The sequence below is a fragment of the Panthera uncia genome (assembly GCF_023721935.1).
Source record: "Panthera uncia isolate 11264 chromosome C1 unlocalized genomic scaffold, Puncia_PCG_1.0 HiC_scaffold_4, whole genome shotgun sequence".
In the NCBI taxonomy this organism is placed as follows: domain Eukaryota; kingdom Metazoa; phylum Chordata; class Mammalia; order Carnivora; family Felidae; genus Panthera; species Panthera uncia.
In genome coordinates this window covers 84,252,310-84,265,715 of record NW_026057585.1, presented here as the reverse complement: position 1 = coordinate 84,265,715, position 13,406 = coordinate 84,252,310, and the positions used below count along the sequence as shown (strand labels likewise).

Here is a 13,406-nt window from a genome sequence, read left to right as displayed (position 1 = left end):
ATATATATATTTAAATATATATATTTAAAATATATGTATATTTAATATATATTTATATATATATTTAAAATAAAAATATATGTGTATATATATATTAAATATTTATTTATTTTTGAGAGAGAGACAGAGTATAAGTGGGGGAGGGGCAGAGAGAGAGGAAAACACAGGATCCAAAGCAGGCTCCAGGCTCTGAGCTGTCAGCACAAAGCCTGACATGGGGCTTGAACTCATGAATGGTGAGATTGTGGCCTGAACCGAAGTTGGAAGCTTAAGTGACTGAGCCACACACACACACACACACACACACACACACACACACACACGTATATAATTTTTACTAATTTTTATTTGTAATTTTTTTCACTTTTTTATTTTCTTTTTTAATTTTTTTTTTTTTTTAATTTTTTTTTTCAACGTTTTTTATTTTATTTTTGGGACAGAGAGAGACAGAGCATGAACGGGGGAGGGGCAGAGAGAGAGGGAGACACAGAATCGGAAACAGGCTCCAGGCTCCGAGCCATCAGCCCAGAGCCCGACGCGGGGCTCGAACTCACGGACCGCGAGATCGTGACCTGGCTGAAGTCGGACGCTCAACCGACTGCGCCACCCAGGCGCCCCTTTAATTTTTTTTTAAGTGTCTGTGTTGAGATGGAACAATTCATCCTCAACTGTGATGATAATAAGACAATAAATGTCTTCAAAGATGTCTTATTTTTTCTCTTTTTCACCTACTGCAACTAATCATCAACTTGGTTCTCTGACATTAGAAATACTGTTCTAGCAGAGAGTCGAGTGAGACATGCAGCTAAGGAAAGCAGTGTAAGGTGGTGGATGTCAGGAGCATAGTGGGCACTTGACAGATTCAGCAACATTACGTCCAGATGCCTTAACTGGGGCTGGATTTTCCTCTCCAGTCATTTCCTACATCTACTGTACAAACCCTATTCTTCTTTCTTTTTTTAAGTTTATTTATTTATTTTGAGAGAGAGCGTGCACGCATGCGCGCGCGCGCGCACACACACGCATGCACACAAGTGGGGGAGGGGCAGAGAGAGAGGGGGAGAGAGAGAATCCCAAGCAGGCTCTGCACCATCAGCGCTGAGCCCAATGCAGGACTCAAACCCACGAACCATGAGATTGTGACCTGAGCCGAAGTTGGACACTTAACGGGCTGAACCACCAGGTGCCCCACAAACCCTATTCTAATGGAGAAACAACACAGTGTTGTGTCTCCTCGACTCTCACACTGCACTTCTAACATTTCTGGCCACCAAACGTGGGCTTTATCCACATGAAGCAATTCTGTAACACCAGCTGGGTGTTTTACAATTTAACCCAATTCTGACACTATCTACCTGGAGTTAGCATCAGATCCCACAGGTTCAGGGCTCAATCCCACAAGACTGCATCCTCTCCACAGCTTGGGAAGCCAGTTGTAAGTCTAGGTTGTTACCTGTGCTTCTGACAGGCTGTCAATTGGAAGTTCTCATGGCCTTGGCTTTGATTAATTTGCTAGAGCAGCTTAGAGCTTAGGAAAACAGTAGGTTACTGCTTTATCATAAAAGGTTACAGCTCAGGAGCAGCCAGATGAAGAGATACACAGGGGAATGGGTGTGGAGCTTCCATGCCATCTCCACGTGCACCACTCTCCCAGGACCTCTGTGCTCACCAACCCAGCAGTGTTCTCAGTCCTGCCGTTTAGTATTTTTGTGGAGGCTTCGTTATGTAGGCATGGTTGATTAAATCATTGGCTCTTGGTGGTTGAGTCAACCTCCAGCCCCTCTGATGAGAAGATTGGTTCCCCTGGCAACCAGCCCCCATCCTGAGGGGCTTTCCAAAAGCCTTGTTCTTTTTTTTTTTTTTAATTTTTTTTTTTTTAACGTTTATTTATTTTTGAGACAGACAGAGACAGAGCATGAACGAGGAGAGTCAGAGAGAGAGAGGGAGACACAGAATCCGAAGCAGGCTCCAGGCTCTGAGTTGTCAGCACAGAGCCCGACGCGGGGCTCGAACTCACGGACCGCGAGATCATGACCTGAGCCGAAGTCGGCCGCCTAACCGACTGAGCCACCCAGGCGCCCCCAAAAGCCTTGTTCTTAACATAAGCTCAGGTGTGGTTGAAAGGGGTTTCTTATGAATAACGAGAGATAATTTTATCTCTCTTATCACTCAGGAAATTTCAAGGGTTTTAACAGCTCTGCTCCAGGAACAGGATGAAGACTAAATATATACTTCTTATTATAAATCACAATTGCATACCTGTGTTGTAACCAAACTGGGCTCTTTGCTCTTTAACTCTGTTAACTTTTTGTTTATATGGCTTCTCTTTTGCTTTAAGGTACAACTCAAGTCCTACTTCTTCTGCAAGCCTTTCTCTATACTCCTTACTGTACTATTTACTAATTACTTCCTATATAATGACTTATAAAGAAAAGTACTGATCCCCCCCCCCTTCCATCCCACCCCAGTAGCTAGTCAGTCTTTCTGTATCTACAGCAACTAGCAGACTGTGCCAACTACAGTAGACTCTTAGCAAGTAATTGAGGTTTTGAGGTGCTGGTAAGAACTAGTCTTGCTAAGCTATGATTAGGAAGTCATGGCTTTCAAGGCATTGTTTTTTATCGTGCCATTCCGAGAAGCAGTATATTGCAATCGAAAGAGCCTGGACTTGGGGCACCTGGATGGCTCAGTCAGGTAGGCGTCCGACTCTTGATCTCAGCTTAGGTCTTGATCTCAGAGTCATGAGTTCGAGCCTCGTGATAGGCTCCATGCTGGGCTCCCCGGAGCCTACTTATAAGGAAAAAAAAAAAAAAAGAGCGTAGGCTGTAGAGATATTCTGGCCCCAACGCTTAGTTTCCTCACTGACCAGCTTTGTGACCAGTTATATAACCTCTCTGAGCCTTATTATCCTCAGAGATACTTGACTTCATACAGTTACTGAATAGTTAATGTAAATATCATAGAGGCATAGTAACATAATAAAAATATCATGAACTTTTCGTTCTCAGCTCTGCCACTAGCTATCTTTGAGACCTCGGGACAAGTCATAAACCTCTCTGAGCCCCAGTTTTCTGTACAATGGGGATAATATATGTTTCATTTTGTTGTCATGGGTACCAACTAAGTAATGATTAATAATAGCTAACACTTATGAAATGCTTATCACACAGTTCTGAGAACTTTATATCAATTTATTTAGTACTTCTGTGCTTTAGTATGAGATGGGTACCGTCATTATCCACATTTTAGAGAGGCTGGCCCAAGATGGTACAAGACTGTGGAGGATTAACTTCACCCAGCAAGACTGTGGGTCCTCTCTAGCTGACATTCAGACTCTAAGAGTCTGTGCTGAATTATCTACCAGGTATAGTTCTTGGCACATAGTAGGCATTTAGTAAATGTTAATTAACATTATTTTCATTTTCAGTTTGTGGAGAAAGCATGATTTATGAGCCTTAGAAACACGTGTTATGTTTATAGCCAAAATTTTAGCTAAGTAGAGGAACTGAATTGTCTAACATGTTGCCTAATATTAATTATTTTTTGTGTTCCTTAGGCTGACATTTTGGATGTCAATCAGATATTTAAAGATTTGGCCATGATGATCCATGATCAGGGTGATCTAATTGGTATGTATCATTGATTCCTTTACCATAAGGTGAGTTAATAGTAGTATTTGTGTATGAGGAAGTCAGTAAGATGTGTCTTAGGAATTTAGGAATGCCATTTTAAAATTATTAAATTTGGGGCGCCTGGGTGGCTCAGTCGGTTGGGCATCCGACTTCAGCTCAGGTCACGATCTCACGGTCCGTGAGTTCGAGCCCCGCGTCGGGCTCTGGGCTGATGGCTCAGAGCCTGGAGCCTGCTTCCGATTCTGTGTCTCCCTCTCTTTCTCTGCCCCTCCCCTGCTCGCACTCTGTCTCTGTCTCTGTCTCTCAAAAATGAATAAATGTTTAAAAAAATTTTTTTAATAAATAAAAATTAAAATTATTAAATTCATTTTCTTAGCCCTTCTCTTATAGTGTCAAATGTAGATGCAAAAGTGAGACCCCCGTGAGTACTCAGCTCAACTTGCCGTAGCCTCTTTTTATTTTTATTTGTTTATTTATTTTTTAATGTTTATTTATTTTTGAGCGAGAGAGAGACAGAATGTGATCAGGAGAGGAGCAGAGAGAGAAGGAGACACAGAATCCGAAACAGGCTCCAGGCTCTGAGCTGTCAGCACAGAGCCCGACTCGGGGCTCGAACTCACGGACCGTGAGATCATGACCTGAGCCGAAGCCGGACGCTCAACCGACTGAGCCACCCAGGCGCCCCTCCATAGCCTCTTTTTTTAAGTCTTTGGCTGTTTAGGAAAATAGCTGTTGGCTTCCCAGCTTTTATCTCCAGAAACTTGCACAATTTTGGGATTAGTAACTCTTTTTTTAAGCTTTTTTATTTGGAAATAATTTCAAGTTTAGAAAAGTTGCAAAAATAAAAATACTACAGGAACTCTTTTGTAACCTTTACCCGGATTTACCTCTTATTAACGTTCTACCCCATTTGCTTTATATTTGCTCTAAGTCTTTCTCTCTAAATATATATGTGTATACACGATTTTTTCTGAAGCATTTGTGGGTCAGTTGCATACTTCATAACCCTTTGCCACAAAAAGAGTTCACTATTTATTTCCAAAGAATAGAGCTATTCTCTTACCCAGTTAGTAACTTTTGATTTCATGGCTGGATAGCTGGATAGATGGTGGTCAAACCAGAACCCACAATATCAGGAGTGTGTTTAATTTGCCATCTTGAAACATCGAGTGTGGTAAAAACATCCACTGCCCTTCTTTTTCTTTGCAGACAGCATAGAAGCCAATGTGGAAAGCTCAGAGGTACATGTAGAAAGAGCCACTGATCAGTTACAGCGAGCTGCCTACTATCAGGTAAAAGCAGGTACCAAAGAAAGTCACTGTGCTGCAGATTTATGGGCCATCACGGCTCATTGACACGTTCAGAACAGCTGCAGCCTTTTGCCTGTTAGGCTTGAGCTGGAGGCAAGTGGTCATAATTGCTGTCCCAGTTCCGTTTTTAGTATTTTCCTCCACAGAGAAATCTACAAAAAGACATCAAACCTTGAATAAACTTACACAGGAGCTTCACTGCTACGAGGCTAACCCCATAAGGTAGCATGATACCTAAATCTGGCATAGGGCTTATTTTATATTATGAGCAGCTAAAATTTGTTTCGATTAGTATAGTAATAGGTACAAAGTAGGACTTTGCAGATACTTTATGTTGACTATTGCTACAGAGGATGGGCATAAAATCAATTCCAGCTGCTATTTGTGAATCATTAGGGGTTTATCATTTGGGGGTTCTTTTTCTATGAATAAGTAGAAGTTAATTGTTGTACTCTGTATGAAGTGATTCTCTTTTACATATTAGCTGAAACTCCGGATTTGTGACATCTATCTGGATCTTTGTCTCAAACACGCTGAAGGAGCTACTGTTCATTTCCTCTGTTTGGTGCTATGTCGCTTTTTAGAAATAGACAGCATTTCAGCCATTTTCCATGTTCCTGGGTTAGTTATATTTTACCCAGAAATGTTCTTAAAGAAATCTGTATTTAATAATAGTGTTTCCTTTTAAAAACTGAGTGATGGCAACTTTAGTGTCAAACAGTAAAGGAATTATGAAGTAAATTACACACATCCACTCAATATTATATTGTGTGGGAATTAAATTTTTATGCTAAAATGTTAAGTGAGAAAAACATCATACAGTATGATCCCAATTCTGTCAAATAACGATATGCATCGATAAAAAAGATCATAAGGAAATAGAATCAAAATGTCAGCAGTTTTATCCGTAGGTGATTATTTTCTTTCTGCTTGTCTGTATTTTTTACAACAAACATAAAATTTTATAACAGGCATAAAACGTTTATTAAAATACACATGCACAAGTAACTTATTTTATTACAACTAATGCCTAGCAGCAGAGGTATAAACAATCCCTTTGCAAAAATGTATTAGGAATTAGAACTCGTACTGTTGCCTCCTGCTGCTGATAACTGTCGAGATTTGGGGCATGCCTCTCTCCGTATTCATGCATGGATAGAATTCATTTTGAATTACAAGGAGGCAGATTTATGAAACATCTTGGAGTCTTAGATAAGAAGAATTTTACTTGTTTCACGAGTGTCTCCTTACATATTTTTCTCCTCAGAAAAAATCTCGCAAGAAGATCTGTATCCTGGTGCTTGTCCTGTCAGTGATTATTGTAATCTTGGTACTTATTATCTGGCAAATTTATAAATGAAGTGATTGCCTCAGAGCCGCCTTCTGCTGAGCTGTTTTCAAGGGCACGTGCTTCATGGAGTCTTGCCAGAACAAACTGATCACAAGAAGAGAGCATACACCAGAATGTCCTGTAATAATTTAGTTAGAAAATAACTACTAACTAGTCCTTGGAATTAGTGACCTATGGAGACAGTATTTATCAATTTACGTATACATTTTATTGATTTCTCAAATTCAGAATTAATTTATGTGGATTTTGCTTTCTCTTGTGTTCTGATCACCCTTCATCCCAAGTGTTTACTGAAAATTCCATTCTAGATGTTCTTGTTTTGACAGGTGACACTACAGTCTTGTAATATTGTCATTTTGTGTGTATACTAGATTCACCTTTTTACTAGCAACTGAGATAGAATTTCTTTCTGACACCCAGTGCAGCGGAGTCTGTCAGAAACTATATTATAAGCCAGTACTTTTTATTATTTAACATTTTAATTTGAATTCCCAAGAAGCCTATTCTCTTTCTGCTTTTGAAAGATTATGACAGTGTATTTAACTGGAAAGTGAAACACTGCACATTTGATCCAGATTAAAAGTGTCTATGTGAGCTGGCCACTTATTGGGGTTCCTGTTACTGGGGCTTAAAGTTTACTTTATTGTTTCCTAATGTCATCCGTAGCAGTTCATCTGTACACACACTAAACCATCTTGTTCACTTTTATAAGAGGTTAATTTAATTAACGTTACTATGCTCTCTGGGGTCCCTCTCCCCATGTCTGTATAGAAAGGGAGAATTAGACAAAGCATGCTTTTGGAAAGCAAATAGGAATTGTTTGGAATGATTTAAACTTTTTGTTGTTGTTCACTTGTGGTTCTACATTCCTGGCGAATGATGAATGTTGCTGTCAAAAGGCTGCCCCTTACCCATGAGGGTTGCTGGCCGTTTGATGGCAGGAAGATTTTTAAAGGCTAGACTGAAGTTGGTTTAAAATTTATTTCCATGAACCTGGTGATACAGAAAAGGTTCATTTTTGTAAATAATACTGGTTTGGAATAGTGATGTTAGATTTACCCTAATTTATGAACAAGAGATTAATCTCCATGCGTAGTTTTAGACAAAAAAAAAAAAAAAAAAAAATGTTTCAATAAAAGATTGCTGTCTTGTAATATAAATGTTGTCCACTTCCCTTTTCCACACAGGTCTAGAGAAGTTAAAGGGAATGTAATTTCTGTAGACTCACACATAAATGTGTTTTGGGCCAATTTCAGTTCATCCTTTAGTGAATTAGAGGATTGGGCTACCCTGGATATATTTATATTCATTTCTTCCACTCCCTTTAATGTTAATCTCCTTTTACCAAACTAATGTGAATAGTAGGGAAACAAGGGCCCAAATGCCTAAGTTTCTTTGTACTCTTGCACTCCTTAATACAAATAAACATTTTAAAAACTTTTGTAGTAAGTTTTTATGAGTTAACGTCCTGATGCGGTAGCTATGAGGTTATGTGCTGTCCTGAGAAACGTCGAGACCCGCAAGAAGCTGGAGATCGGGTGAGGGCTGGTTTGGAGGTGGAATAAGGGCCGCTGCTGCCCATTCCTTGAAAAACAGAATGGAGCTACTGCGGTGTCAGTGGCCCAAGCAGCAGCTTCAGGGCTAATTGCTTGGTTCTACAATCATGGCCCCTTCAGCTCCAGATTAAAGCTGGACTCGGATGCATCATTTGTAACATTTCAGGCAAGAAAACATTCTTGATTGTGAAAAACAATTTCAGTTTGGGTTAAATGAAGCTATCATAGTTCTGTTCTATAATACTATGTAATCTAGTGGTCGTGGTACCTAGTGGTCATGGGTAGCAAATATGACCTTGGCTAGAATTCAAATGGCCTGGAGTTTGTGGTAGTTGCCAAGAGGTTGTGGTAGGTGGTCTTAATAAACGTGTTCACAGAATCCTTATCTGTGCCTTGTTTGTCTTTGGGGTCGGGCGGGGGGGAAGGGGGCATCATGGTCTAGGATGGTGGTTCTTAACCATGGCTTCCCATCAGAAACTAAAAAATACTGATACCTAGGTGCCCCTGCCACAAGATTCTAATTGAGTTAGCTTGGAGTATATATAGCCTGGGCATTTAAAAGCTCTAGATAATTCTCATGTGTAACCATGGTTGAGAACCATTAGTTTGGAGGTCAAAAACTAGACGAGTGGGGTGCCTGGGTGGCTCAGTCGGTTAAGTGTCCGACTCTTGATTCCTGCTCAGGTCATGATCTCACAGTTCATGGGTTTGAGCCCCATGTCAGGCTCTGCACTGGTAGGGCAGAGCCTGCTTGGGATCTTCTCTCTTTCTCTGCTCCTCCCTTGCGCGCGCGCACTCTCTCTCTCTCTCAAAATAAATAAACTTAAAAAACAAACGGGGGCACCTGGGTGGCTCAGTCAGTTAAGCCTCTGACTTCGGCTCAGGTCATGATCTCACAGTTTGTGAGTTTGAGCCCCACATCGGGCTCTGCACTGACAGCTTGGAGCCTGGAGCCTGCTTCCGATTCTGTGTCTCCCTCTCTGCTCCTCCCCTGCACGTGCTCTGTCTCTCTCTCTCTCTCTCTCAAAAACAAACATTAAAAACAAACAAACAAAAACCCTTAGACCGGAGTACAGAAAAACTGAAGAATCTTGGCTCTGCCATTAAATCGCTGTAGTTATTTGGACAAGTCTTTTAACGTATGAGCCCCAAGTTTTCTCAGTACCTCTCTTCCAGCTGTAAAATTTTCTGATTATAAGGATCACAGGGGTTTGGCCTGAACATAACAAATTGTTTGCCTCTGTATTATTTTCATTTTCTCTTCCCCTTTCTCCTTCCTTTATGGAATGTTATAGAAACACTAAGCAGAACTACCATTCTCTCAAGTGAATTAAAACTGTAGTACTGTATAGGATAAAGTAGAAACGTCATTCTGGGCCCTTCATCTGGGAATGCTCCAGAACAAGAACTTGGTAGCAGCTAGACTCCTGCTTTCAGAGAATGTTTTGTCCTGTCTTGTTTTGCTAAAGGGTGGTGATACACTGCCTTCTACCATTGGACAAAAATATCAAATTGGAATTACCATTGCATCAGTGCAAAGTAAAACACCCTAAGTGTCCTCCATTCGTTTTTTAAATTGAAGCATAATTGACCTACAATATTCTAAGTTTCAGGTATATAACATAGTGATTTGATATCTATATACATTATGAAATGGTCACCACAAAGGTACCGTTACCACCTGTCACCAAAGTTTTTTTTTAATGTTTAGAGTGTGTGTGTGTGTGTGTGTGTGAGAGAGAGAGAGAGAGAGAGAGAGAGAGAGGGAGACAGAGGATCTGAAGCAGGCACTGTGCTGACAGCAGAGGGCCTGATGGGGGGCTTGAACTCACGAAGTAGAGATCATGACCTAAGCCAAAGTTGGACACTTAACCGTCTGAGCCACCCTGGTGACCCAAACAAAGTTTTTACGTTATCAACAATATTATCTGTGCTATGTATTATATCCCCATAATTTATTTTATAACTGGCGGTTTGTACCTCTTAATCCCCTTCACCTATTATGCCTACCCACAACCCCTCCCCACTCTGGTAACCTGCAGTTTGTTTCCTGTATATAGGAGTCTGTTTCTATTTTGTTTTCTTTGTTCATTTTTTTTTGTTTTCTAGATTCCATATAAGTGAAATCATATAGTATTTATCTTTCTCTGACTTATTTAATTTAGCATAATACCCTCCACATCTGTGTTGTTGCAAATAGCAAGCTTTCATGTTTTGTGTGTGGCTGAGTAATATTCGTGTGTGTGTGTGTGTGTGTGTGTGTGTGTGTGTTCGTGTGTGTGTACACATACCCCATCTTGATTCATTTATCAATGGACACTCAGGTTGCTTCCATATCTTGGCCATTGTAAATAATGTGATTAACATAGGGGTACATGTGTGTTTTTGAATTAGTGTTTTCATTTTCTTCAGATAAATACCTAGAAGTGAAATTGCTGGATCATATGGTAGTTCTATTTTTTTTTTCCTATTTTTAATTTTTTTGAGGAACCTCCATACTGTTTTCCATAGAGGCTATACCAATGTATGTCCCCACCAACAGTGCATAAGGGTTCACTTTTCTCCACATTTTCACCAACATTTGCTATTTCTTGTCTTTTGGGGACTAGCCATTCTGACAGGCGTGAGGTGATATCTCATTGTGGTATTGTTTTGTATTTCCCTGATGATTAGTGATGTTGAGCATCTTTTCATGTTGACCAGCTGCATGTGTTCTTAGAAAAATGTCTAGTCATGGGGCACCTGGGTGGCTCAGTCGGTTACATGTCTGACTTCGACTCAGGTCATGATCTCATGGTCCATGAGTTCGAGCCCCGCATCAGGCTCTGTGCTGACCGCTTACTCAGAGCCTGGAGCCTGCTTCAGATTCTGTGTCTCCTTCTCTCTCTGCCCCTCCCCCACTCATGCTTTGTCTCACTCTGTTTCTCAAAAATAAATAAATGTAAAAAAAAAATTTTTTTTAAATGTCTAGTCAGGTCCTCTGCCCATTTTTTAATTGAAAAAAATTTATATTGCGTTGCATGAGTTCTTTATATATTTTGGATGTTAACCCCATATTGGATATATCATTAGCAAATATCTTCTCTCATTCAGTAGGTTGCCTTTCATTGTATTGATGATTTCCTTCACTGTATGAAAATTTTTTAGTTTGATATAGTGACATTTGTTTATTTTGCTTTTGTTGTCCTTGCCTGAGGAAACAGGCTAAAGTCAATGTCAAAGAGCTTACTGCCTGTTTTCTTCTAGGAGTTTATGTTTCAAGTCTTACATTTAAGCCTTTAACCCACTTTGAGTTTATTTTAATATATAATAGAGTGGTCTGGTTTTGCCGATACCACTAATTGAAAAGACTGTCTTTTTCTCCATTATATATTCTTGCCTCCTTTGTTATAGACTAATTGACCGTGTAAGAAGTAGTTTTTCTTTGGACTCTATTCTGTTACATTGATCCGTGTGTCTATTTTTGTGCCAGTACCATACTGTTTTGATTACTATAGCTTTGTAGAGTTTGACGTCCAGAAGAATGATACTTCCAGCTTTGTTCTTTTTGTTCTTTTTAAAAACTCCATTCTTTTTTAGGGGCGCTTGGCTGGCTCAGTTGGTGAAGCATGTGACTCTTGATCTCAGGGTGGTGAATTCGAGTTCCACATTGGGTGTAAAGATTACTAAAAAATAAAATTAAAAGGGGCACCCGGGTGGCTCAGTTGGGTGAGCATTTGACTTCAGCTCAGGTCATGATCTCACGGTTTGGTTCATGAGTTCAAACCCTGCACTGGGCTCACTGCTGTCAGCATGGAGCCCGCTTCAGATCCTCTGTCCCCTGCTTGCGTTCTCTCTCTCAAAAATAAATAAAACATTTGAAAAAAATAATAAAATCTTTTTAAAAATCTATTCTTTTTTTCCTTCTTATCCAGAGGCTATCTTTAATCATGGGCATGAAGCTTTTGCTTGTGATCACTAAATGCAGACCAAAACCCAACTCAGATTTCAGTCTATCCTGTTTCCTAAGGCTAAGACTCACCTGCTTCTCCCTGATTTTTTTTTTAATTTTTTTTTAACATTTATTTATTTTTGAGACATAGAGAGACAGAGCATGAGTGGAGGAGGGACAGAGAGAGAGGGAGACACAGAATCGGAAGCAGGCTCCAGGCTCCGAGCCATCAGCCCAGAGCCCAACGCGGGGCTCAAACTCACAGACCGTGAGATCGTGACCTGAGCTGAAGTTGGACGCTTAACCGACTGAGCCACCCAGGCGCCCCTTCTCCCTGCTTTTCTAAGCATGTTAAGGGTATCCCTAGGTTTCACAGGATTTTTCAGTATTGCTTTACAGTGCTATGAGATATGACTACTTTATAGATTCTCCATTTAATCAGGATAGAGTTTGAAAGGTGTTGATACCCAACCTCTGAACCTACTTTTAGGCCAAATGAGTAGTTCATTTTAGTACTTCCCCAAAATGAAATTTGTTTAACAATGTAGCACCTAATTTTTAAGGGATAAACTTGAAATGATAGGATTTTTAATGTTGGACTGTGATTATGGACCAAGTTTTTACCAGTCCACGGAGAAATGAGAAAAATGATGTAGTGGGCTTTTTCAAGTACCATCTTTGAGTCTGAGATGATCTTTCCCACTTTTTAAAAAGGATATTTCAAGATTATAAAAATGAAAAGGTGATGTCACAAGTCTTAATTTTTAAATCTCCTTAATTGGCAAAATAAAAGTTGACACCCGGCATTATTCCCCGCCCCTGGTCCATGACATCTCTGATGTCTGTGAGACATTCATCTAGACCAGCCCCATCACTTTACAGTTGAAGGAAGTTGGGCCAGGAATGGCAGTCTAATACAGGAATTTAAAAGCTTGAAGAAGTGCTCTACATGTGCGTGGCCATTTGTGGCATAATGTTTGAGCCCTTACTACTAGTAATTTCCTATGCTAAATATACATTTTGTATGCTTCTTGTCTGTTTTTTATGGATTCGGAAATGGAGGTATAGTAAGTAACCTGGCCACAGGCACACAGTTTAGGAATGATGGAGCCAGGATTTGATCCCAAGCACTCAGGCTTTGAAACCACACCTTGAGACACTCCACTGTGTCTGTGTATCACTGATACAACTATCCTGCTCACCTCTTTCATGAAGCATTCTCTAAAAATACGGAGTAGTGGCAATGTCTGCCCAACTTTTCAAGAACATCTTTTCTTCGGTCAGGACCCTGTGAACTTTTCATTCACCACTCTGCTAAATGAAGCCTCCTGTCTGTATTATCTATACACCAACACAATTTTTTTTCAATGTCCCCATTTGATCACTCACAAAGATGTTTTTAAGAAAGTTTTCTGACCTGAATATCCTCCTAATTGTCTTTAGGTTCTATTCTAAGGAGGTCTCAGAGTCTAAGAAATTAATCTTAGTTGAGATACCAAAATCCTAAGGCAGCTGACCCATCAGTCTTTCCATTTCAGTGACTGCTGCCCTTCAGTTTGCTGATCTATGCTGACATCATTGGCGCCCAAACAAAGAGCATTTTGCTTTATAAGACCTAGGTAAATG

At 40.1% G+C, this 13,406-nt stretch overlaps 1 protein-coding gene across 2 annotated transcripts in view; it reads left to right on the top strand.

Annotated features, from left to right (window-relative positions):
* Positions 1–7,734, top strand: part of STX12 (syntaxin 12) — a 42,459-nt gene extending 34,725 nt beyond the window's left edge. For both annotated transcript variants that reach the window (XM_049618800.1, XM_049618801.1), the window contains exons 7-9: positions 3,557–3,629; positions 4,842–4,924; positions 6,210–7,734. In XM_049618800.1, coding sequence (XP_049474757.1) covers positions 3,557–3,629; positions 4,842–4,924; positions 6,210–6,302 — 249 coding nt within the window. In that variant the 3' untranslated portion in view covers positions 6,303–7,734. The remainder of the gene's footprint in view (positions 1–3,556; positions 3,630–4,841; positions 4,925–6,209) is intronic.
* The last annotated feature ends 5,672 nt before the right edge of the window (positions 7,735–13,406 follow it).